Source organism: Hyperoodon ampullatus (assembly GCF_949752795.1).
Source record: "Hyperoodon ampullatus genome assembly, chromosome: 8".
Taxonomy (NCBI): Eukaryota; Metazoa; Chordata; class Mammalia; order Artiodactyla; family Ziphiidae; genus Hyperoodon; species Hyperoodon ampullatus.
Window position 1 is genome coordinate 9,036,413 of NC_136921.1, and position 27,123 is coordinate 9,063,535.

Below are 27,123 nucleotides of genomic sequence, written 5' to 3' on the forward strand. Positions count from 1 at the left end.
CAGAACGGGAGGTGGGTAAGGCTCCCTTTGAGGAGGGCCTGAGCTGTGAGTCCTTCTCTGTGGGCCCCTCAAGGCTGACCCTTTCCCGGAGCTCCCACGCCGCAGGCCCTGGACACCTGCCCATCTCCTCCCTGCTGCTTTCCCCACGGGCTCCTGGCCTCCTGCATCTTCACCCGGGGTGCCCTGGCCTGGCCACCTCACCTCGGCTTAGATTGGGCCAAGGGCCTGGGGTGGCCTCGCTTGGGGAAGGACTGCCCGGTGCCCCGCCTCGAGCCCAGGCCGGCTTGGGTTCCATGGCCCAGGGCAGTGAGTGAACTTGGTTCTACCCATAGCACAAGCACGAGTGTGATTGGATCGGAGACGGTGAGAACTTAAAGGGTTCTGTCAAGCTCTTCACCGAATGATGAGGAGCCCGTGCTCTGGAGGGCCAGGTGACTTGCCCACAGTCACACACAAGCTATTGTTTATACAGAGACAGAGTTTGCTGGGATAAATCACCCCGACCCACTTTGGAGAGTTTCTATTCCTGTAGATGCCTGAAAGCCCCAGCCTGCCAGGCCTGTAGAAACAGCCTGTGCCTCAGTCTTTCATGGGATCTCCTAGTCCCTCCCGGGCAGGGAGTGGAACCTGCCAGGCTGCATTTCAGCCCAGACTTTTCTGAATGTCTGGAATCTGCACGGCTTCCTTGCTGAGAGCCACTTGGGGCCCATGGGAGAGTCTTGGCTCTTCCTGCCCTGGAGATGGGCCTCCCCCGGGGAAATCTCTGCTCACAGGACCCTTGGGAGTGATACAGCCCAAGGCTGACCCAAATCCCTGTGGAGGCCAGGCGCAGAGAAGCTAGGACCAAGGAGCAACATCACGGGCATGCCCTGCTGACCGTCCCTGAGGACATGCAGGCAGGGGCTGAGGTCTCCTAGGCTGGACCTTCCCAACCCACAAGTCCTGAAATATGAAGGTGTCCAGCACCACCTTCTTTTCTGTGGGCAGTAGCTCTGAATCCTAAACCCCAGAAGCACTAGAAGCCGTGACAGCCCTTTTCAGATGCTGGCTGTCCCTGTGTGATGCCAAGCTCAGAACGTCTGCTGCGTGAGATGGTTCCTCCTCTTCCAAAGGCTTCTCACGCCTCGGCTCAGGCAGTGCCCCTTGACATTTTTTTGGGAAGCTGAGTGAGTGTGCAGACCCTCTGAGAGGGCACAAGAGCCTAGAGCCTCTTCCTGGCAACATGCCCGCCACCCCAGGCCGCATTCTAGCTGCACTTAGAGAGGAGGGACCCCCACGGAGCCCCTCTCCTGACTCGAGAGAAGAAGCCCCTTGGCCATTCAAGGCAGCTGTGGAGCTGCTTGAAGAGCATCTGGTCCCACCCCCCGCATTTCACAGATGAGGAAGCTGAGCCCCAGAGAGGGAAGTGACTCTCGCCAGAGCAGGCTGGTGGCCAAGCTGGGAGGAGAAATGACATCTCACACCTCAATCAGCTGCACTGGACCCCCTACAGGTAATAGCCCCTGGGCCGCTCAGAAAACCCGACACACAGAACCACACACTGACCTTGCTCTCTGGGACTGCGGGCAACTTTCCTGAGGTCAACCTAGCCTTTGGGTCCTGGGCTCTGTCCACACCTGCCCCGATTTGGCGGGCCTTCCCAGACGGCAGGGGTAGTGGCAGCCCCTGGCAGCCTCCGTGACAGCGGCAGCGGCAGCGGAGGTCTGGTTTGTCCCTGATTGCAGGTGACATTTTCTACGAACCCTCAGCTTCCTCCTGATTTGACTCAGGTTTGCAGCATCTTGCCTGAGTGGGGAAACCTCACTGTAGGCAGTGCAGGAGCCTTCCCCTTGGGAGCTCAGCTTGCGTGCCACCACCCTCCAGGGTGCCTGCTGCCCTGGAATCTGGCCAGGAAAGCACAAAAAGCTCAAGATTACAAACTCCAGGAGTCACCTTGCAGCCCCTGAGTGAGGTGCTCGTGGCAGGCTAGAGCCATGCTTGGGAGTCCAGGCCAGCCACTTGCCAGCTGTGTAACTGCCCTGGCCTCAGTGTACCTCTCTGGGGAATGGGAGCATTAATAGTTTCTTCCTCATGGGGCTCTGGAGAGCAGTAAGTGATGGAAGTGATGGAAGATCTAGAGGAGTCTAGATCTTTCTTAAGAGTGGAGGTGGAGAACGGGAAGTCAGGAAATGTCTGCAGGACTGGCCTGGGCTGGGCTTTGCGCTCTCGGGGCGGTGGAGCTGGGGCAGAGGTGTGCACAGTGCAGCTCAGGGCTCCGTGGAAGGCTTGGTGCTCTCAGGTCTGGCCGGCTGTCTCAGCTCCACAGGGAACGCCTGTTACCCTGGAGCTGCCCCAGACCAGGTCGTTAACTCAGTCCCTCTTTCATTTAATAAGTCCTTTTTGACGGACTGTTATATCACCTTTCTGAGGTGGTATAAGGGCACAGGAGGCATGGTCCTTGTCCCGGAGTTGCCTGAGGATGGCAGGACACTCACCCTAATGGCACACAGATGCTGTTAACAGCCCCACCTGGCCACAGCAGGGAAATCATACCAGATGATGGGGTGGATCAGGGAAGGGGATTGGAGGAAGGGATGGGGTTTTTAGGAGGGCAGGTGAGTCTGAGGGTATCAGACTCTGTTGGGTGCTGCCAGGCACTGAAAGGAGTGAGGAGGGGGGTGCTGGGAGTTCCTGGATATACCGGGTGCTCTTGCTGATGACGCCGGTGGGGATGAGGTGAGGGAAAGATGGAGAGACGCAGAATGTGAGTTCCAGTGAGGCCCCTCACTACCTGTTTGATCTTGGGTAGACTCTTTAACTTCTGTGAGCCTCACTGTCTTCATCTGTAAAGTGGGCATAATTATAACAGCATCCCAGGAATGTACCAAGTTCTCTCCTTAGAGCACTTAGCACAGAGGGGCCATATCTCAAGTCCCTGAGCTGGCCCCTGCACTCCCCCAGCCTCACTTCACCCCCACCAAGCTCAGGGTACAGCTACAGCAAAATTCTGGACTCCCGGAGATTCTGTCTATGTGCTCCATCCCTCCGTGTCCTGTTCTTTCTTAATCGTGCCCCAGAAGCCCAGCTCACACTGCGGTACTAGTAACAGATAACTGCATCCAAGTAAACGTTTATATTCTAACTGTGGCATTCACCACTGCCCCCCCCACCCCAGAGGAGATTGGGATTTCAGGCAAGGAACTTGGTCCTGGGGAATGTTCCTCTTCAAACGACGTCCCTCAGGCTGTACCAACTCTGCTCAGCCCCAGGCTGGGACTCCCATCTCTGAGTTGGCTCACACCACAGTGCTCCCTGAGGATGAGGCATTCGGCAGCACAAGAGAAGCATCTTCTTAGCCTGCACACCACCTAAGGTTGCATTTTTCCTGTTGCTGGTGTTTTCTGGAAAATCCAGGACTTCCCAGGAAGGAAGGCTGGCTTGGTCTGAGCCACAGCTGCGTTTAGATGCCCCCGCTGTACACACACGGGATCAGGGCTGCCCCGAGTGGGATGCTGGGTCCTTGAAGATGTGGGCAGACTGGGCCCTGACAGCTGCAGGAATCACAGCCCAGAATGGGGCCGAGTTGGCAGTAAGAGAGCCCCTTGGTGAGGCCACGGGCTCCAGGACCCCAGGGCTGGGCAGTGCTGTTTGGATGAGAGAACCCAGATAGAGGCCCCACAGCCAGAGAGAGCCAGGAGCAGAACAGGGGCCTCTGGACTCCCAGCCCAGTCCTTTATCCTGTACGAGATGTTTTCTCTCCTCTTCACTAAACATTAGGAAATGATATATTGACAGAATATTCTATTTCAGGGTTTAAAAAGAAAACCTCTCATATATGTGAATTTTCTTGACAACATTCTGAATAAACAGATATTCTGCCTTTGCTTGCATACCTCTGGGGACAGAGAGCTCATTACATGACCGTTTGGTCTGCTCTCCGACTTCTGGTAGCAAGATAGATCTGCTTTTTACAGCACGTGGAAACCGTTTCTTTTGTGGCCCTGTGGAGTCATACAGTGGAGCTTGTCTTGAGCCTTGGAGATGCTGATATGTCTATTCTTTTATAGATTATGAACAACCTTAGTCCTTCCCTTATGTTCCCAGTCCCCCCACATGCAGCCCCTGCAGACAGACAGCCTCTGGTGCCTGGGTGATCAGAGCAGTGCAAGGGCCACTTGTCACAGGTCCGCCATGCTCCTCTTCTAGATTTTCCGAGTGTAGCCGGGGTTTACCTCGTTTCTCACTGTCTTCCTGTTTATGAGACTACTTAGGAATTATTTTCCTTTCAGCGGTGACTGCATCTGTGTTTTATATATAAATATTTGTTCCTTTCCAATATTTCAGTAATGTACTTCTGATTTTATCTTTGACAGATTACTTAAGAGACTGCTTAAGAGAATGCATAAAAATGCTTATTATATATTATTACTATCATGGTGCTGCAGCAAATAGCTGTGTTTTCTTATTTGCTGCAGCAAATGGATCTGAGAACAGAAGAGTGGAATTGCCATTGCCTTGGAGTCCTTGGTTGGGCCCAGGAATGGGATGAATTTGTTGAAAGACACTTGTCCTCTCCCCAAGAGAGCGTATTCCCTTGATGTATGACTTAGTCCTGACTAATCTGCTAGTTCTGCCTTATTCATTGGGCTGTAAACAGCTCTGTCTACTTGATCTATGATATTCTAAGAGGGGAACATTAAGGTCTCTATGTACAATTATATTTCTATTTCTACTTTGTCTTGCATTTCTGCTTGTTCCCATCATGGACTTCTTCGCTATGCTCATTGGAACATAAATTTTATATATTAATTGTTTATTATAACATTTACCTTGTGGGGTTTCTGTGTTACACTCTCAGTTCTTTTTACTAAAAAAAAATTACTTTGTCATATTTCCTTCTTTCCTAGTGTTCTGTGTGCCTGATAATCCATAGATTATCTTATCATTTTACTCTATCTATGCCTTTTTGTTTTTTTGTGTGTTTCTTATTGGCACAAGATGATTGAGTTTTAATATTTTATCGGCTTCCCCCTTTGATAAGAAGTATTATAGTTAATATAATTGTTAGGGAGTATTATAATTTTTATTATAATTGTTACATTTGTCTAAACCTCCATGGGGTTGCCTGTCTGCTTTTTATATTGAGACATTGCAGTTTTTTTTTCACTTTCAGTGTCTACTGTGAATTTTCTCTTCCTTTGTCCCTTTAAAATAGACAAGACAATTTAACCTAAATACCCACGTTAGAAAATAGTTGAATTTTAATGTCTACATTTCTTTCTATTAATACTCTCTGAACTTTGGGAGAACTGTGTTTAAACGTCTTCCTTCCCCTTTACCCACTCTCTGGCACTCAACGTTCATCTGGCATTTTGAGCCTCTTTCATATTCTTCTTTCCCCCTTATGCACAATTTTCATGATGTGATGGCTGACCTGCGGACAGAGGAAACTGCTTTTTATCGGGTATCGGGTTCTTGTGGCTCTTCTCCGGTAGCTTAGGTGGCACCTGCTTCCTCACTTGTCCAATTCTCTGTCACTTCAGGCTTTGTTCCCAAGTCCCTCTGACACTCCATGTTGAAATCTTTGACCTGGCAAGATTTATGCCTCATCAGCTGAGCATCTGTTAGTTCAATGCATTCCTTTAAATTCTGTGTAAACCTCCCTTCCGCTCCCACCTTGCCTCAAGCACACACCCAGATGTTGCTTCTTTTAAAGGAAAGTCAAAAGCTGTTCTTATTTTTCTTCTTTTTCCCCAGCATTTAATACATTAAACAAATTTTCAATTGTTTTCATATTATCATTAGAAAAATACACACACACACACAAAAGAGTGAGATAAAGATAAAAGATTTAAAAATCACCCCCCATCTAACTGTTAGAATGCAACCAATGTTTGGCATTTGGAAACTTTTTCTAGGTTTTTTTCCCTTCTGCGTGGGTTTTTAAAATCATACGTGAAATCATTCTGAATGTATAATTCTGTAGTTTGTGGGTTTCTTATTTAATGTAGTCAGTATAAACATAACATAGGCAGACAAAAATTTTCCATTGAGTAGATTTACCATAGTGAAATTAAGCTCTTGTTGACATTTAAATGCGTGTGTGTATTTTTTGCTATCAGAAAAAAATATTAAACTGAACATATTTCTGTACTCATTTTTTTCCTTCTTTTGCATAATTTACTTAAGGTAAAATTTTAGAATCTCTGAATGAAAGACTAAAAAGATTTCTAGGGCTTGTAATATAAGTTATCAACGTCCCAAAGTTGGGTACTTATGTGTATACTCACCAGTATATTGGTGACTGTTTCACGGAACCCTTGCCAGCTTCTTTGATTATATAAGCAAAAATTTTATTTCTTCGTAAACCTTATGGGAATTATTTGTGTCCTTTGCCTGTTTATCTACTGTGGGTCTTGATATTACACATTTTTAAATATTCTTCATAGAGAAGGAACATCATTTAACCTATTTGTTGTACTTCCTTTCCTCCAGTATATTATTTGATGTTAAACTATTTTTTTAAATTAATTTATTTATTTTTCGCTGTGTTGGGTCTTCATTTCTGTGTGAGGGCTTTCTCTAGTTGTGGTGAGTGGGGGCCACTCTTCATCGCGGTGCGCGGGGCTCTCACTGTCGTGGCCTCTCTTGTTGTGGAGCACAAGCTCCAGACGTGCAGGCTCAGTAGTTGTGGCTCACAGGTCTAGTTGCTCCGCGGCATGTGGGATCCTCCCAGACTAGGACTCGAACCCGTGTCCCCTGCATTGGCAGGCAGGTTCTCAACCACTGCACCACCAGGGAAGCCCTGTTAAACTTTTTTAACAAAAAGAAATTTTCTAATTTTGTGCAGTCAAACCTGTCCTGTCTGTTTTCTGATTCTTTTGCTTTTCAGCCATTCTAAGTTGAGAAAGAGCTTTTCTTTCCCTCCACTGGCTTTTATAAATTGGTCTCTAATTTTTCATCTAGTTTTTCTATGGTTTGATTTTTTTGAAATTTAATTTATTAATGAATTTGGAATTTCTTTTGCTACTTGGTGTGAGATGAGGATTTAAAAGTTGGTTTTTACCCCCGAATTTTTCACTGATAGTCTCAACATCATTTATTGACTAAGATTTTCATTTGCATTATTGATTCAGGGGAATACCTCATTTCTTCTTCTGGGTTCTGTTAATTGTCTAGCACATTATTTGGAACTTCTGGGTGTTGGCAAGTGTCCAATTTCAACAAGAATGCCTCTTTTTTTTTTTTAACCATTAAATGAAAAGTTGGCTATTAAAGTGAACAGGTTACTCTTTATCAGGTGTTGTAAGAAGTATCCTATTCCTTCATTTAAATGACTTTTGTGGAAAAACTATCATACAATGAGATGGCTTTTCGTTTTTGCCGTGATGACGTAACGCACAGTATCAACAAATTTCCTGACATTGAAAAGGCCTTACATTTCTATGGTAAATCTGACTTGGTAAAACGATGATTTATAATTTTAATACACTGAGTTCTATTTGGTAATATTGTAACTCAGATGTTTGCATCTATATTCATACATGCATTTGAGCGATTGTTTTTCTCTTTTGTGCTACATTTGTCAAGTTTCGGTATTTGGGTAAATTAGTTTCATAACAGAAATTCATTATTATTATCTTATGTTCTGAAATTGTTTACAGAGTATGAGAATCATCTCGACCTTGAAACTTAAAATATGCTAGAGCCAAAAAAATTATGTTAGAAACTGTTTATTCTTTGATAACATTCTCAGTTTCATTCATGGTTGTTGGTCTAATCAATACTACTTGTGTTAACTCGTATTAATTGTAGCGAATTATGTTTTGCCCCTAAATTTTCAACTACTTCAAGGTTTTTAAATGGATTAGCACACAAGTAATAAGGTCATTTCTTCTCATTTTTTCTCTCTTCTCTATCTAAGCTTACATTGCCTTCTTGTTTATAGTTAGGATTGAATCCTTTTTCTCGATCACAGTTATTAGAAGTATTTGTATTGTTTAGTTTACTCTTTACCCCCTCCCCCTGCCAAAGAACCAGCTTTTAAATTTATTGATTCTGGTATTTTCCTCCTTTCTAATTCATTTATTTCTGCTTTTATCTTTATAAAAATTTTCCTTATTTCTCTATTACTTTTTTGTTCTTTTTTTTCCTAAATGCTCAAGTTGCCTGTTTCATTCATTTATTTAGTTTCTTTTTTAAAAAAACAAGTATTCAAGCTGTTAGAGGTATGTGTTTAACTCTGAGAATAGTTCTGGCTGCATCTTGTGAATTTTTTGTTTAAAACAACCAATCCAGGGCTTCCCTGGTTGTGCAGTGGTTAAGAATCTGCCTGCCAATGCAGGGAACACGGGTTCGAGCGCTGGTCCAGGAAGATCCCACATGCCATGGAGCAACTAAGCCTGGGCGCCACAACTACTGAGCCTGCGCTCTAGAGCCCACAAGCCACAACTACTGAGCCCGTGTGCCAAAACTACTGAAGCCTGTGCACCTAGAGCCCATGCTCCGCAACAAGAGAAGCCACTGCAATGAGAAGCCCGTACACCGCAACGAAGAGCAGCCCCTGCTCACCACAACCAGAGAAAGCCCGCACGCTGCAACAAGACCCAACGCAGCCATAAATAAATAAGTAAACAAACAAACAAACCAATCCAGAAAGTTCTTGTCATTCTTGATTATGTCCCATACATTTTGTTTTATAGTCCTGACTTTGCTTATTTTTAAAAAGCCAATTTTTTTATTTCCTAGGTTTCTGTGTATTGTGGTCAGAGTACATAGCCCACATAATTTGTTTTTCTTTCTTTTTTAAAGTTTTTTTTGATGTGGACCATTTTTAAAGTCTTTGTTGAATTTGTTACAATACTGCTTCTGTTTTATGTTTTGGTTTTTTGGCCGCTGGGCATGTGGGATCTTAGCTCCCCGACCAGGGATTGAACCTGCACCCTCTGCATTGGAAAGTGAAGTCTTAACCACTGGACCACCAGGGAAGTCCCCAATTTCTGCTTTTCTTTTAATGGAAGGTTTTGTTTTTACTAGGCAGGTAATTCATCTTGACAACTGTTTCTTGGATACTTGAGAAAAATGTGGATTGCCTATTTATTTAAAATCAAATCTAAGAGCTATTAATTAAATTATATTCATTATACTATTTATATAATTATATATCCTAATTTATACTTTGCCAACTCGATCTGTTCAAATCTATAGTATATTAAAATCTGACACTACCGTATCTTTGCCAATGGCTCTTGAATTTTAACAATCATACTTTATGTACTTTTATACAACAACCTTCAGTGCATAAGATTACTATATTTGCCTTTACGATCTTTCTTTCATTAATATAAAATAAACTTTTTAATCCTGATATGTAGTTTTATTGTTAATTCTACAGTGCTAGGTATGAATATTGCCACTCTGACTTTCCTTTTGTTTATATTTGTCCTCTATCTCATCGTGGGACTTTTACTTTGAATATTTCTCTGTCATTAAGTAAGTGTGTCCTTTATAAGCAACAAAGAGTTGAATTTTATTTTGTAATTGAACTGAAAATGTTGGTTAATTTAAAAATTTTGAAGTTTTCGTATTTATTGCTGTGATTTCTATGCTTAGGTACTTTTCCCCATTCTATTTACTTCTTTGCTATTTTGTCTGATTTCTTTGTTTCCTTTTATCTTTTTTAGTGATTTTTTTTTTTTTGCGGTACACGGGCCTCTCACTGTTGTGGCCTCTCCTGTTGCGGAGCACAGGCTCCGGACGCGCAGGCTCAGCGGCCATGGCTCACGGGCCCAGCCGCTCCACGGCATGTGGGATCTTCCCGGACTGGGGCACGAACCCGTGTCCCCTGCATCGGCAGGCGGACTCTCAACCACTGCACCACCAGGGAAGCCCCTTCTCACCATTTTTGAAATTTATCTTGTCGGTTCCAAACTATTCTAGCTATTTTTTGAGATATTCTTGTTGGATAGTTTGGCCTATTTTGTTGGGAGGGGGCAGCCTGCCAGCTTGCATTTAATTTATTCCAGGCATCCTAGTGTTGGGGCAGTTGCCCCTGGGGCTTATGCTGCACAGCTTCAGGAGGTGCCATTCACACAGACCACAGGAGTCCGGAGCTTTGGATATGAGTAAATACATTTTCCTAGATCTCTCATGACATAAATCTATAAGAAAAGTTAGCACATAGGAAAATGTAGAATTTTTGGAAAGCCACCAAATCAAATAATGTATATTACATATTTACTATATATAGTGCTCAATGGATGAGAGATAAATGTGTTTTTTTGTGTTTTTTTGTTTTGTTTTTTTGCTAGCAGTTAGAGGGGGTTTTGGAATGGCATTCTCTATAGGGTCTTAAAAGTACTCAGCTCCTTCCTTCCCAAGGGCTTGTGACTTCCCTCTCTCTGCTCGCTTCCAGCTTCCATCTGCAGCCACAGCTGCAGCCTTGATCCTCTTGTCCCTGAGGCCAGCTCTAATTTTCTACCTGTCCAAAGGCCTTTCTTTGCCTTGAGGAGACCTCAAGCCCTTACTTCATTCCCTCTGGGAATGTTTTTTCTTCCATGTTTCTCCAATTTCTGTCTGGTTTTCTCCTCGGAGAACAAGAGGCTATAGCAGCTTCAGACTTTATCCTCCCAACTCCAAATCCCAAGGAAAAGGCCCCATCCCCCTTCCTAGAAACCCAAACAAGAGTTTCATTGCTCTTCATCGCCTCTGGGTCAATTGTTCATCCCTGGACCTATAAATGGACCAATGACAGTGTCCAGGGGAATGTGATGCACTGATTGCCACCAGCCCTACATTCGGGGGTGGGGTGAGCTCTGTCCAACCTTCGGGGTGGGGGTGGGGCGGGGCAGAGGGGCAACATATAAAGAGGAGCTGGGTCCTGAAAACCGCATCCGAAGCTGTACCATCTGCAGCTCAGGTCAGCCCTGCCCTAGTTTTCATGTTGCCAGTTCTGAGAAATTCACTCTTTGATGAAACCAGTTTGGGTCAGGGCTTATGTTGTTGTTACTACTTTCAACAGAAAGACTTCTGATTGGAAAAAAAGGGACAGATGTTTGTGCACAATTCTGTTTTTATTAAAGATAAAGGCACACACACGTGTGTGTGTGTACAGAAAGAGCCTGGAATTATATATATTTTATATATATATATACCCATACATATATCTATATCTATCTATCTATCTATCTATATATATATATATATATACACACATACACACACGTATACATAAAGTAACAGTGGTTCTAACTGGGCAACAGATTTCGAGGTAATTTTTCTTCCTGTGTTTCCTGATCGTTATTCAAAGAGCATAGATTTCTGTGTGAGAAAGGGGTCATGTTTACGGTTCTTGACAAAGTCGTTTGAACCCATCAGTTCTAGAGAGTAAGAGGACCTTCATCTCATCTACTGTTGACATTGTAGGAAGGAACATGAGCCAGCTAAGCCCGCGTGAGAACTGCTCCTTCCATGATGTGGATGTGCTGATGAAAACCGTGCAGCTGGCTGTCCACATCCCTACCTTCCTCCTCGGTCTGCTCCTCAATTTGCTCGCCATCCGAGGCTTCAGCTCCTTCCTGAAGAAGAAGTGGCCCTGCTACGCTGCCACCTCCATCTACATGATCAACCTGGCAGTCTTCGACCTGCTGCTGGTGCTCTCGCTCCCACTCAAGATGGCCCTGTCTCGCGTGAAGGCTCCCCTTCTCCCCTTCTGTACCCTAGTGGAGTGCCTCTACTTCATCAGCATGTATGGGAGCATCTTCACTGTCTGCTTCATCAGCCTGGACCGATTCTTGGCCATCCGGTACCCGCTCCTGGTCAGCCACCTCCGGTCCCCCGGGAAGACCTTTGGGATCTGCTGCACCATCTGGGTCCTGGTGTGGGTGGGGAGCACCCCTATCTATAGCTTCCATGGGAAAGTGGAAAATTACACGTGCTTCCACAACATGTCTGACGGCACCTGGAGTGCCAAGGTCTTCTTCCCTATTGAGGTCTTCGGCTTCCTTCTTCCCTTGATCATCATGGGTTTCTGCTCCTCCAGGAGCATTTGCATTCTGGTCGCCCGTCGGGACCACACCCAGGACTGGGTCCAGCAGAAGGCCTGTATCTGGACTATCGCGGCCAGTCTGGCTGTCTTTGTGGTCTCCTTTCTCCCAGTCCACCTGAGTTTCCTCTTGCAGTTCCTGGTGAGGAATGGCTTTATCGTGCAGTGCACAGCCAAGCAGAACATCATCTTGTTCCTGCAATTGTCCATGTGTTTCTCCAATATCAACTGCTGCCTGGATGTTTTCTGCTACTACTTTGTCATCAAAGAATTCCGCATGGACATGATGGCCCGCCAGACTTCCAAGGTCCAGCTTGTCCTCCAGGGTGCCATGACCACCATGGCTAAGGGAAGAAAGCCGTGCTTGGAGGAAGGAAACCTCAGTCTGAATTCCATAGCAGATACCTCTTCCTAGGGCTCTGATACGGTGGGCTGACACATGGCACGTTTACTGGTGTGCCCTCCCTCTGATGCTCACTTGAATGCCATCTTTGCTCACTGTGGCCCCAAACCCTTTCCCCAGCACCCAGACAACTTGATATAAACCACTCAGTGTCTGGGGAGCTCTGAAGAACCTAAGACCCAGGTGAACTCTTGATTTCTAAGCCTAAAAAGCATGAGGTGGAAGAATTGAGAAAGAGAATGAGACCATCTGAATAAGGCTGTTTCCCAGCTCTCCTTTGTCCTTCTGTTAGGCTAGAAGAGTCTGGAAAGGAAGAGAGAGAGGAGTTAGGAGAGAGAATCAAGAGGGTTGGCATGGAGGAGAGATGGAGTGGGAGGGATGGACCGAGCTCCTTTTTTGGTTTGGGGATCCTGGCGTGGAGCAGTTGTACTTTCTGGTCTCTTCTGGAGCTCTGTTGGCCCATGACCTCACAGAGATGCCAGCAGAATGGGGGACTGGGGAGAGCAAGTATGTGCAGAGAGCCCCAAGTTTTCTATGGGCCTTGGAAAGGCCTGGGAGGCCAGCCAAACCTTCCTGTGCCCAGGACAAAGCTGCAGAGGGACTGTGGCGGGCTGGTGTGGACCAGGCTTTGTGATGCCGTGGACACTTTGTGAAAATAGTAGTGGGGACAGAGTGGAAAGGCACTGGTGACACCTGAGAGCCACGAGGGGGCAGGATATACCTGGGAAAGGTAGGAGACAGGCCAAGGGCCGGAATTGGACAGCCCCTCCCCCATTGCCATTGGGGTGTCCACCGCGTGGAGTTTGAGCACTGGCCCGGGGGAGGAGAGGCAGTGGAGACAAGCCTGGGAGTGGGAAATTCCTGGACATGACCAGTTTGCTCTCTCTCTCTTTTTTTTTTTTTTTTGTGGTACACGGGCCTCTCACTGTTGTGGCCTATCCCGTTGCAGAGCACAGGCTCTGGACGCACAGGCTCAGCGGCCGTGGCTCACGGGCCCAGCCGCTCCGCGGCATGTGGGATCTTCCCGGACCGGGGCACGAACCCATGTCCCCTGCATCGGCAGGCGGACTCGCAACCACTGCGCCACCAGGGAAGCCCAGTTTGTTCTCTTGAACGGGCTGGCATGTTGTTGACTAGATTTAGTTTCCTTGAGAATGATGAGAAGGAATCAGGCTTGATTCGGTTCAGCCAGAGGAGAACAAGGTGTTTGTCTTGCCCACCTGAGTCCTGGCTGGGCAGCCGGCCACGGCGGCACCGTCCACAGAGATGTCCCCGTCCAGTGGCTGGGAGGGGGAAGAGGAGTCAGCCAGGAATAGAGGAGCCATCCTGACGACACCGGGCTCTTGGCCGTTCCTCGTTGGGAACTGTAAACGATTGAATCATAGCTTGGACGGGGCTTCTCTCCCGCTCTAGAAAAGGTGCAGTGGTGGCAGCTGAGAGCCTGCTACTGACTCAGCCTCCGGAGAGTGAAATGATGATCAGGATAAATTGTGGGGTGGTTTGCAAGACGGAGTGAGTGGGATGAGAAGTAACGAATGAGACAATGTGAACGGGGTGGGGCGGGGGGGTACTTTAGGAAGAGAAGCAACCGCCTTATACCTGCAGGAGAGGAGGCGTCCACCGCTTAGCGGTGGACGGAAGGGAGGGGTGGCCGTGTGGGGGGAAAGAGGGCGATTTAGATAAAACGCCGAGGAAGGAGGGGGTGAGGTTGGGTAACAGTCTCAGGCTTGAAGCGCTGGGGCTCTGTGAGGGGTTGGGGGGTGGGGTGTGAGACCGGCAGGAAGCATGGAGGGCAGAGCGGCTTCCTGTCTGAGAATCCTCAATTTGACTGAGAGCCGTAGAAGGGCAGAAACCCCACCTTCTCCCCCGTCCCCTGCGGTCAGTGGTCAGGCGGCACTCTGTGGGGCTGGAGGGAACGGTGAGGAAGAAAGAGTAGAAATGGGGATAGAGCAGTGGTCACGGCCAGGACCAGAGGCTCCGCCCCTCCGACTGGGCCTCCGTGAACCGGCAGCCAGAGTCAGGAGCTCCGCAGACCCAGAGCTGAGTCCCGCCCAGCTGCTCCAAGCCCTGGACACTCCTCCCCCTGCCTACAGGCTGCACAGTCCCATGGCCATCCTGGGCCGAGGCAGACTCGTGCTAGTCTCAGAAAGCCAGACATGTATCCAGCAGGACACTGGGCTGGATGCGGTCAGAGCCCATGGGTAGGTGGAATTAGGAACCGCCCACCTCCGATTTCTCTCTTTGCACTGGGAGCTGGGAGCCTGCCCAGTGGAGCTGAGTGGCGCAGTTCATGCTGCAGTTGTATTTACCAGTGTGCTTAGGGCCAGACAGGCTTCTAAAGAGGAAAGGGATGGTGGGACCCTAATGACCCATCATCCCCAGTGATGTTTGTAAACATACAGTCTTGTCCTGTGGGCAGCATGACTCTGCCGAGCCAGGTGACCGAGGGCTGGAGGAGAGTATAGACTCACAAGCTGCGTAACTATTAGGTGTAGGTCCTTGGAAGGATGTGGCAGACTGGGGTTGATGTGACAACTGTGGAGGTGAGCCTTGGGAACCGCTGAGTGATCCCAACACGCTGGGGGGAGGAGATGGGCCTCTTCTCTCTCCCCATGAGGACCCATCCTGGATTGCATGTCACAGGGGACCCATCAGGGTCTGTGGGAGTGGGCACAGGTCCAGAGCTGCAGGCTAGGCTGCTCTATAGGAGGGTCCACACTCTGGGTTAAGTCTGGCCCAAGAGCAGCAGTCAGGCACAGAAGCGGCACAGGGTCAGGGTTAAGGTTAGTGTGCCGATGCATCCAGGGCCCACCCTGCAGCAAGTGGCAGTCAGTGAGTTAGGGACAGCTGAACTTAGTTGTGGAAGAGGCTGAAATTTTCACTACTAAAACCAGTGGAGGCTTAGGGACATTGTCTGGCCTTATTTGTACTCCTAATCTGGAAAAATCTGAGATACACAGGGTATATGTACATGTGTGAAGCTAGGACAATCAACTGGAAAAATAATTTGAATAATCTGATTTGCCAAATAAATAGATTCCTATGATGCTGAGTAACCTTGTCTTGGGCTACCCTTATTGACTTCAGAGAAGAGCTGGTTGCTGATGGCCCTTGTCAGGTGACCCAATAATCTCGGTCAAAGGAACTAGGAAGGGACCATGTCGAAGAAGCCACCTGGACGCGGAGTCTGGGAGCACAGAGATCCACCCTCTGGCCTGCCGCAGGAGCGCAGCTGGGGCCTGTCCCAGGTGGCCAGGAGCCAGACCCTGCAGGGTCTAAATGTAGCCCTCACATCCACTTGGGTACTTGGTTCTCTGGGACAGCAACTGGGCCACACAGACCCCACAGGCTGTGGTCCCTCCAGCTCTGAGTCCACTCCACCCTGCTCCTGCCATCTTGTCCCACCACCACCATGACACTGGAGCTGCCTCCAAAGGCCCTGACTCCTGTGCACGCATTGTGTGGCCCAGCTCAGGAGACCTGTTGACCACTAACAGGCTGAAGACACAGAGCCAGTTCTCCAGAGGTCCTCCACTGATGACCCCTCCCTTCCCTGACCACCTACAGAGTGAGTCCGTTTCTCCCAGGTTATATCTGAGTTTTCCTTCATGGCTCATCCCACATGAATCCTACTAACCTATCCAGAGCTCCTGGAGAATGTGGACAGCCAGGCGCTGGCCTGGGCCACCCCACTCTACTGAGTCCCCCACAGTCCTGAGCACAGCCCCGTTGTGGCCTGGGTGCCAAGGGATGACTGGGGGCATCCTTGCTCCTTGATGGCTGCTGTGGACTGAACTATGTCTCCCCCCAAATCCATATGTTGAAGCCCTAACCCCCAATGTGATGGTATTTATGGATGGGACCTTTGGAAGATACTTAGGTTTAGATGAGGTCCTGAGGGTGGAGCCCTCATGATGGGATTCGTGCCCTCATAGGATGAGGCACCAGAGTGCTTGCTTCCTCCTGCTCCATGCACTGACTGGGAGCTCCATGAGGACACAGTGAGCAGACAGCCCTCTGCAACGCAGAGAGAGAGCCCTCAGCAGACATCAACCCTGCTGGCACATTGATCTTGGACTTCCAGCCACCAGAACTGTTGTGAAAGCCAACAGGTCTGTGGTATTTTGTTATGGCAGCCTGAGAAGGCTGATTCAACAGCCATCTTCTGCTGACCCAGAAGCCACCCACATCTGGGCCACATCCCCTCAGGGGCAAGGACTGACCCTCCCTTGGAATACTGGCCCCCAGGGAGCATTTGCATGGAGAATGCTGGTCCACCAACTGCATTTGCCACTATATTCCTACTGAGTCTCTCTCTGGGGACCCTATGAAGCTAAGAGTCACTGTATGGATGCTACGTAGCTGCTACAAGATACTAATGACATCTGTAGTGAGATAACAGTCTTGTTACCACAAATAAACAGTGACTGCACAGATGCTTGAAATGGCTGACACCTGGTGGGCACCTGTAGAGACTAACAGAGGTTAAAAAGGATTCTGTTGAGAGACCAGTGAGGAGAGAAATTGAGAAGAGCAGCCGGGTGGGTGTGAGGAGCGTCTGGTGTGCAGGACAGTCACGAGAAAGGGACAGGGACGCCCCTATGTAGGAACCACGTGGGGATGGTGGTGATACCCACACCAGACCACCCTCCATCGACCCTAGAGGGTAGGCTGTGCTGTGCGCAGTGACCTTCCAGGGCCACCGTGAGACCCCACTGCCGAGGGGGAGAGGACTCGAAGACCCACAGAAAAGTGCCACGGAGATATTTTGGGGGGAACAACCCCTGAAACTACCACTGCAGCCGCCTCTGGCTTTTTTCCACCCAGAGCCAGCTTCTCAAGTGAGCCCAGGACTCAGAGCCTTGAGTGGGCATTCGGGGGAGAGTGTATGGCAGGCGGGTCAAGGCGGACTCGGGAGCTTGGGGTGGAAGGACAAACAGACGCCCCTCTGACCCAGTTCAGGCCCCACCCCCTGCCCCAAGCCTGCGAGATGTGTCCTCTGCACAAAGCCGCTGCAGGAGGGCCCACAGGACGCTTGATCGGAAGCTAAATGTGGCCCCTGGTGCTTTGAAGTCTCCGAAGTCCTGTCACTTCAAAGCCTGACGTCACTTCTGCTGGCGGGGCAGGGGCCCTGAGTTCACCTGGAAGCCTCAGCCAGACTTTGTTCTGGGGGCCTCGCTTGAGCAAGTGTAACCCTGCGAGGGAGGCTGTTGAGACCTGAGGCTCTGAGGGGCACCTACAGTCACGCAAAAGGCACCTCAGGGTGCGTCTGTGTAACAAACATCTCTGTGAAGTGTGTTCCGCTGCCAGAGACCCCTCTCTGAGGGGGGGCTCGGGGCTGCATATCGTGGGCGACGGTGCACAGACACGTGTGCGCGGCTTCTCGTTCAGGGGGGAGTGAGGACCAGTGGAGGCTGCAGAGAGGTTGGAAAGGTTTGCAGTTATCAGACCCGACCTGGCTAAATGCAGAGGATCGAAGTAGCTGATCCGCATGGATGGTGCCTGAATGAGGCATCCAATGACCCAGGAATCGTTGGGTGAAGTCCAGGGCCAAACCACAGCTCTTGGAGTGGATGGTGGGGTTTCCCTGAAGGGCAGAGAGGCCTCATGGCCAAGGGTCTGGGATGGTCAAGGAAGTTTCCAAAGTACTGGCACCAGACAGGTGGGCAGACCTCCCCCCAAGATGTGCCAGATGTTGTTGCCCCTGGATTCTGGGAAGGGCCGCCTCCGATGGCAGAGACAAGCCTCTTGGCTATGCTTTTCTTCCCGTTTTCCAGTCTTCAGCACAGACTTAAAGTGGGAGCCAGGGTTCAGCTCTCACTGATGGGAATCCAGCATGTGCAGCAGAGTGGAGCACGTGTAAATGCAAGCCCAGCAGGCGCCTGGGGGACTTGTCAGCATGTCCTGGGGCAGGAGACCCAGAAGTACTTGCGGAGGGGAACCTGGCAGAAAATGGACATGTGCACTGATGGGCACAAACTGATGGTTCTTGGAGTATTAAGAAAATTTGACTTCAGAGGCTGGTACATTTAAGCCACATGGGTAAAATAGGGATGAAGATGGATGTAATGGAGCTGGAAACTCTTGCACGCTGCAAAACCCATCCCTAGGGAGGGAATGGCGTATAACCTGCAGGGTTGCCGTAACAAAACACCACAGACCGAGGGGCTTAAACAACAGAAATTTATTTCTCACAGTTCTTGAAGTCTACGTTCAAGGTTCAGCAGTGTGTGGTTTCTCATGAGAGCTCTCAGCCACCTTCTCACCGTGTCCTCACGTGGTGGGGACGGAGGGAGGGAGGAGGACGTGCATGTGAGCTCTGGTGTCTCTTCTTATAAAGACACTAATCCTGTCGGATCAGGCTCTCACTTTTATGACTGCATTTTACCTTAATCACCTCCTAAAGGCCCTATTTCAAAGCAGTCACACTGTGGGTTAGAGTTTCAACATATAAATTTGCGGGGAGGGACACCACTCAGTCCACTGCATGCGGATTTACTCTGTGATCTGGAGCAAAAGAAGTGTTGTGCTTCTTTTGTTTCTTCAAATCGAATGTCACCTGCTCTGAACTCATCAAGCTTTACTGTAGGATATTCCAGCTCCATCATCTGGGGCTCCCTCCCTCTCCCAGGACCTGCACAAGTCCTAGGGATGGGGTCCCTCAGTGGCTGCACTATTTACAGGAGGCTCTGAGTCTCAGGTCACACTGGTCACAGCTGTGGTGTCCACTTCACAGGCCCTTCAAACACTTGGGCATGAAGCTCATCCCCGCGGCCCCGGAGAACTTGGTGTTAAGTGGTCTTTCCCCTTCAAGCCCGAGGCTCCCTTCGGCCATCCTGCCGCCCTATGGGGAGGCGGTGGAGTCTTGTCCTGGCTCTTCTCGGGAACCATAACAGCCTGCACCTTCCTAGGCTTGGGGAGCTGGTGCTCTAACCTTGCTGAGCCCGGCCACACTCCTCTGTACTCCCCACCCACAAAATCCTGCAGGGCTTTCTTTACCCGACCTCTGGACAAAAAACCTGGCTTCCTTTTCAGGCAGAGGGAATGGAAGAGACTTTTTTTTTTGGAGGGGGGAAGAAAAATTGAATCCTGTTTATTTTTAAAACCAAACCACTAGGAAAATAGATCACAGTCTTGAAACGGCAAACAGACAGGCTATGTTATCATTTCAAGTAACAAGGTCCTTATCAAAACTATAAGGCGCTAGAACTGGAGCAAGAAGAACGCATGTCACAAAAGCCCGGGCAAAAGTGGTATTTGGTAACAGAGGGCTGTCCTTCTTTTGCACTAAAGGAGTCACAGCTCGCCCCCGAGCTGCTGACTTTTTCTCCCTTGACCTTCGTGTTGCCAAGGGATTGTCTCAGTAGAGATCTGTTATTTCAGGGGGCAAAGTAAGTAATACTGGGTTTAGGCTTTCTCTCCATTCTGTTCTTTGAAAACCAGATTTTTCCAAAGCCAGTACTTCATAACTCTCTTAATTAAGCAGCCAACAGTTCCTCTCTCACTCTTCATTCCTGAATACTGGCATATAGCACAATCAAAATCCTCTTTGCCTGCAAGGGTGAGTGTCACTGCAAGACTGTCTTGTCAGTCTGCTGCAGACAGCCTCAGGGCCCACCATGGCTACCAGTGAGAGGGAAGGTTTGCTCCCCCTACCGGTGTGATATCGCTTCTTACGTTTTTGCAGGGTCTCCAGGCTGAAAGATGTCATGTGTGAGAATTTTAAGAAATGCACATCCACATCTTGATGGCCAGAAATGGACTCTTTCAAAATTTTTATCCAAACTACCTCTCCCAACTCTACATCTTAAATAACTTCACGCCCTTGTATATAAAACAAAACCAAGCGAAACAAAGCCCCAGAAGCCCCCTTTCCCCTTCTAAATTAGGGACCTCATGGATTTTGATTTATTACAATTTGTGGAAGATGTAGTGGAGATCCTTCTGGCAAAGAGGAGGTTGGCAACAAACAGAAACACCTCTTCTCACACCCCACCAGATCATAGGCGGGTCAGATGAACCTGCCAGCCTGTTGGTATCTGTGTACTAAGAGAAGCTGGTACTTTGGAGGGCTCTGGTTTGGTACAAGGGAGATTGCCTATTGCCAGGATAAGCCCTGGCCACATAAAATTCAGGCTCACAAAAACTCTCCTGTACTATCTCTGGCCCAAATTTTAGCACCAGTGTTTTCCATTTCACTTTCTAGGGTTGAAACACAGAGGAACCAGTGTCCAGAGGCAAGTGACTGAAACCTGCTGAAACTTGCTGGCATCCTTAATTTCCTCATTCATAAACTTTCCTTAAAGACCCGAATCGCCATTCCTCTTTTTAAATAGATTCCTGCCCTCAGCCCTGATGGCCAATAGCAGACATCTATTTCCCAACGGACGAGAGACACTCCTTCATCTTCTTGGTCATGGTTGGGGTGAGATTCACGCGGTCATCCACACACTTGGATGACGCAACTCTCTAGCTGCCGCTTCACCTGAAGCTCTTTACTCCCCGCATCCATTGAATCTTTGGCTTTGTTGTTGCAACGCATAGTGCACTGGGCCAGGCGGCCCTGGAACTTCTCCAACTCGCTGGTCCCCAGGGCCTGGGCTTGAGCCAGAGGTGCATGGCAGTGCTCAACGCACTGGTGCGCTTGCTGCACGGACGCCTGGCTGTCCTCACAACAGCCGGTCCTGCACCGGAACCTGAGGCCCTGCATCTTCTGGATGTTCTCTCTCTCTGGACTCTTCACTAGGGGTCCACTGCCTTCTACACCCAGAGCTGCTGCAGCTCCGCCATGGTGACCCCACGCTGCTCCCTGCCGCGCCGGCGCCCACATGGATTCCCGCCAGAAGAGGCTTCTTACCAGCTCTCCCTGGCCCTCGTCGTCCTGATGGGCAAGTGCCCTCTGTGATCTGTGGATGGAACCACTTTCAGCTTCAATTCACTTCAACTGGCATCATATTTCCTGAGCAGCCACTGTGTGTCCACTCCTGTGTGGGACAAGAAGGACAGAACAGGGGGCTCCTAGCCCCTCTGAGAGGCCAGCGAGCACCTGGGGCTCGGAGAACAGGGCCATTTCCGAACCCAAACCAGCTGCAGGCCTTGGGTGCGGCATGTGGTTTCTAAACTTCAAAAAAAATCTCAGTGGCAGCTTGAATGGCAGGACACGGTGGTCTGATGTGTAAGACGATAAAAGAGGAGCAACCATGGTGGGCAGGTCCCCCGAGCAACTCTACAGAAGCACCCCAACACCCGCTGCCCTAACCTGTGGGCCCATGTGGGGCATCCCGAGGCCTGTGGTCTGAGTGGCCAAGACCGTGGGGCTCCAGTGGTACCCAAAGGTCCTCCATCACCCACACCTCCTCCCAACCCCACTCTCTCCTCTCGAAGGCCTGGCTTCCCCCCCAGGCTGGAGCCGCAGAGTGCCTGCCCTGCAGGTTGGGTGTCCTGAAAAGCTGTCTCCAGTTGGAGCTCAGCGTGTGGGCGGTTTGTTAAGGAGTGTTCTCAGCACCAACGCCTGTGAAGGGAGGGGACGGAAGCAGTGGGAGTGACGGAGACGCCGAGCCGGGATGCAGGCCCAACCGCGCCTCAGCCGATGCCCGCGAGACCCCTGCAGCTGTGAGGTCCGGTCAGAGTCATCCTAAGTTGGAATGGGACTCCAAGCCTGTAGACCCCACGTGACCCAGTCTCAGATGTGGGCCTGGGAATGTGTGACCTTGGATAGGAGGTCCCGTGCGCCGAGGACCTGAGAGCAGCTGGGCAGTAGGTCCTCACCGGAGGGGGTCCCGGGCTGCTCACCTCTACTGAGAGGCAGGCAGGCACGGCGCTTGGTGGGCAGCTCAAGCCACTCGGCTGGATCTCCCAGCTGTGCTCTGGGAAGGCATAGCCGGCCCCAGGAAGCAAATGGCTGAGTCTGAGACAGGGTGGGAAACAACAGAGGGCAGAGTGGGCCGCCTTGTCTCAGAAAGGAGTGCAAAATGGACAGCTAGACAGAGAAAGTCTCCGGGAGCTGAGGCAGCTGGAGACCTAGGCACACAGGTACGGGGCCTTTAGAGAAACCAGACCCAGGGTCTTTGCCTTGAAGTACATTTGGGACTCTGTGAGGGTGCAGAGTGTGTTCAGGGCAGAGCCCCATCCTGAGTGGGCAGGCCGATGGGGTTGGGGCTACAGGGTGGGCTTTCTCAGCACCCAGCTGATGCCTCCGTGGCTCCTGGTAGCTGGATGGCACAGAGGATCAGCTGAAAAAGCCATGGTATCAATGATGTGAATGAGTGACGTTCAATTCCAAGGATCAAGTTCAAACATGTCACCTACTCAGGACTCCCTCCTCCCTCGGTTGGGACACTTGGGGACTGTTATGGACTGAATTTTGTGTCCCCTCCCACCCCAGTTGATAGGTTGAAATTCCACCCCCTCCCCACAATGTGATGGTATTAGGAGGTGGGGCCTTTGGGATGTGATAAGGTCATGAGGGTGGAGCCCTCACGAATGGGATTAGTGCCCTCTTAGTGCCTGTATTAGTGCCCCAGAGAGCTCCCGTGCTTCTTCCACCATGTGAGGACACAGTGAGAAGTCAGCAGTCCGGGACTAGGAAGACGGCTCTCACTGGACCCCGACCATCCTGGCGCCCTGATCTCGGACTTCCAGCCTCCAGAACTGTGAGAAATAACTGTCAGTTGTTTAAGCTGCCCAGTCCATGGTATTATGTTACAGCAGCCTGAACTAAGACAGGACTCAGTTTAGTAATTAGTTAGATTGAGAAAATGTTATTTACCGAAGTTCCCCTTCAGAAAAGAAAGTATTGGGGAAAGTCCTCGGAGGTGAAAATGGGAGGAACTGTCCCAAGAGAGAAAGGGGCCAGGATCTATAGCCTCAGAAAGGAAGGAAGGAGGAAGGGAGACGGGAGAGTGTTAGGAAGCAGGAAAGAACCAGAAGGATGGCAGAGGGCATGTGTGACCTGGCCGATCTCCAGTAAATGATGAAAATCTTGCAGTGCCTGGCATGAGCAAACGTTGTGGAACCAGGGAAGAAAGTCGTGGTGGCTGATGGCCTGAGGCAGCACGGAAAAGAAAGATGAGGAAGGATGTGAGCCCTGGAGTGTGTGGCTGTCCTGGGGAGGACCCTGCCCCCCTAAGCCTGTGACACTGGGGTTCTGGTAAGGTTTATCCAGGCCTGCAAGGGGCAGGGAGCCGGGGTGACCCTGGGGGACTGAAGGTTGCCCGGTGCCTATAGGATGGGAGCAGGCCACGGTCACCCCAGGTGGGCTGAACACTGGACCCCCTGAGACCACCTCCCTCCCCTGGCCTGAGCTGGCTATGGCCCGGCCCTCAGCCCTCGAGGGTGAGCTACACTCAGGTCGAGTTCCCTGGGACCTTGGAGGCAGCCTGACTGAAAATGGTGAAATCTCAGTGCTGGGGTAAAAGGTCAAGGCTGATTCCTGGCTCCTACCCTGACCGCTGTGTGCTCATGGCCAAGTTACGTCATTCAGTACACCAGTGCCTCAGCTTTAAATGGAAATAACAGCTCTACCTATGATGCAACAACACATAGAAAATGTCTGGCATGTGGTAAGGGCTCCATAAATATTAGCTCTTAGAACTGTGGTGAGGTTCTTTTTCTTTTTTTTAAACAAAACGGTGGCCAGTTGCTCTCTGTATGGCCATGGATCGTAACCAATTTTGTGTCATGGATTCCTCCTGCAGTCTGGGGAAGCCTATGGACTTTCCCCAGGATCATAGTTTTAAGTGCATGAAGTAAAATACGTCGGATGGTAAAAGAAACCAAATATACTGAAATACAATTATCAGAATTTAAGAATTGTGATATAGCAATATATGTGCTTTATTGAGGCCTTGGATAAAGGAGGTCTAGTGACAGGTTCAGTAACTTATCATGATCTTGAATTAGTGATGCACTGAGCTGAAATAACATTTTAAAATATCTACAGCAATTGTGGTGCTATATGAAAATAGTTGTGATTTCTATTGGTGACAAAGTCCCAGGCACCGTCTGTACTACTGTGGTGTGATGCCTATAAGCACAAAGGAAGGAAATGCTAGTTTCAATCAGTGATTAGTGAAAATAAATACATAATGCTTTTCCCCAACCAGTTCATGACACCGCCCCTGGATTCCACTCCTGATCCCCAGGTTAAGAACTCCTGGTTTAGGCAGAGACATAGGGATACCTGGAACAGACGTACTTCCTCTGGTGAAGGATCATTTGTGTGCCCTCTTTATTTCAGTTTTAGATTTATTTTTTTATTGAAGTAACATTGGTTTATATCATCATATGTTTCACGTGTACATCATATTTCTACTTCTATATACCTTACAGCGTGCTCACCACAAAAAATGTAGTTTCCATCCATCACCATACAGCTGATCCCCTTTACACAATTCTCACACTCTTTCACCTCTACCCTGTTCTGTGTACCCCCTTGGTTATGCAAATGTGAGCCACCAGGGTGCCAGCCTCTTCCTCTTGGGGTGTGAGCTCTGGCGCTTAGCAGAAGCTGGCCCGCCCCTGCTGGTATGGGTGAGACTCCCTGGGGCTCTCTGAAAACAAAAACATCCACATCCCAGCCCTGATCTCTGAGATGCGAAGTCAGGCACACCTGTTCAGGTGAGCTAGGGTGATCCAAGGAGCAGTGGCAGGGAAGAGCAGAGAAGCCCTCCAATTAAATCACCTTGAGTGAAGGGAGATTTTGGCTGATGTGCTGTTCTCATTTCAAAGGAGGAGGGCTGAGGCCGGTGTGGAAGGTGGTTGATACTAATTACCTTTCCCACCCAGCCTCCACGCCCCAGGGGCCGTGCTTTGGGCAGTGATGGCTGAGTGTGGGAAAGTAGAAGAAGAAGAGCTGTAATCCAGCACCTAGTCCATGAAGGGCATCCCACCCTCCAGGGTAGCAGCATCGTCTGTGAGAGCAAGCTGCAATAGCGACACCTTGTGACAGCAAGGAGCAATCGTAGCAGTGGGCTCTTGGGACACTGATTCTTCTGGTGTGAAGAAACAAACCTGACCTCCCCTTGGACGCTGAGATTTTTGAATAATATGGGGCAACTCTCTTCGTGCCTCAAAGACACACGGGGACTAAAACAATGAATTGGGGCAATAAGAGAAATGTGAACATATTTGTAATCTAAGTTGGTGAAGCAGGTCATACTTGTTACCTTATCATCATATTATTTTATATGATATTTTAATTATTACTGTTCCTCCCATGTGTTGCTCTCATAAGTCCCATTCTCAGAGGATGACCTTACCTAACCTTATATGAAAGTTCTCGGGGGCACTTTATTGTCACCCCATAAGGTATCTCCAATACACCAGCAGATACAGCCTTTGGTGAGCTTGAGAATTCAGTTTCCCAACTCCTCCAGCACCCCCTCCCTGCTACTGTTCCCCATCCTACCAGGCCATCTGCTTTTCATCATCAGTCATTACTCCTCATTTAACTGCTTGGCCACGTGACTTTTCTTTGTTGGGATATTTACAGTGAAACTGGGACAAAGCTATAACTCAAAGAAGAAATCAAGAGAGCAAAGGAGAAACACTTTTAGAAATACCTCCTATGCTTCTGAAATTACACAAACAGCCTGCATGGGCGAGCTACTGCAAAGACTTCCCAAGTCTGTGGAGCATCTGGCATCAGCGCACCTGGGGAAGGGGCGGCACAGGCCAATGGGAAATCCTTGGGCAGAGAAAGGGGCTTGGGTACATTTTAAGTTGCTGTACGTTATAATCCACTAGCCCTGGGCTTCCATAGAGTATCCCACACTCAATAGCCTATGTCAGTTGTCCTTTATGGGAGAAGGGAATTGGAGAGGTGTTCCACGTGGGTCAAATATACAGACTTGTAGGACCCAGGACCATTTCCCCTGGGACTCCTAAGACTATTGTGGGGACGCCAGGGTTCCCACTGAATGTGGGATGAAATCACAAGTCTTTCTGTTTGGAGATTAAAGTAAGGGGGATCCCTGGACTTCCCTGGCGGTCCAGTGATTAAGGCTTTACCTTCCAATGCAGGGGGTGTGGGTTCGATCCCTGGTCAGGGAGCTAAGATCCCACATGCCTCACAGCCAAAAAACCAAAACATAAAATAGAAGTAATATTGTAACATATTCAATAAAGACTTTAAAAATGGTCCACAACAAAATAAAAATCTTAAGAAAAAAAACAAGTAAGTGTGAGCCCATAAAACTGAGGACTTGTCGCTAGAAATAGATATGAACAGGACCTTGCCTTGGAAGGGAACTGTTTTACAGATGTGGAAACAGATGTGAATGGAGGTATGAGTGGCTGCAGCTCTCTGATTCCCAGGTGCGGGCTCTTTCCACGACAGCACTCTGGGTCTCTGTGTCTGGCCCTCCCTCCCCTCTCTGAGATCCTCTCGGGGCTCTTCAAACACCCTGAGCCATCACGGAATGACCAGTCTGCTCCCGAGGTGGGCGCAGCCTGCCCTCCAGCCTCCCCCAGTCAGCATATGGTGGAGAGCAGACTTCTCTCCTGGTCTGTTCCGCCCGATCTGGCCCTCCACTGCGCGGTGCACTGGGCACGGAGCTCTAAATAGAAATGGTCCTTCTTAATTGTCTCTCCCAGCGAGGGCTCTCATCCCTGCTCTACCTCGTGGGCCTGGCACAGGCTGGGCGCACAGCAGAGCCGATAAATACCTGCTGGTTGACAGCTGCAGCCATCACCATTG

General features: G+C 49.4%; 1 protein-coding gene and 1 pseudogene across 2 annotated transcripts; one reads left to right on the forward strand and one right to left on the reverse strand.

Moving 5' to 3' along the window:
- Positions 1–1,377: 1,377 nt before the first annotated feature.
- GPR55 (G protein-coupled receptor 55) lies at positions 1,378–12,437 on the forward strand (the record flags this gene model as incomplete). The annotated part of the gene is made up of 2 exons (XM_079710001.1): positions 1,378–1,492; positions 11,404–12,437. 2 exons carry the CDS (start codon positions 1,378–1,380, stop codon positions 12,435–12,437), a joined length of 1,149 nt encoding a protein of 382 aa, XP_079566127.1.
- Positions 12,438–20,798: 8,361 nt separating this feature from the next.
- Positions 20,799–21,215, reverse strand: LOC307057060 (protein FAM136A-like; annotated as a pseudogene). Its single transcript has one exon. The product of its transcript is annotated as a protein FAM136A-like (transcript).
- Positions 21,216–27,123: the final 5,908 nt, after the last annotated feature.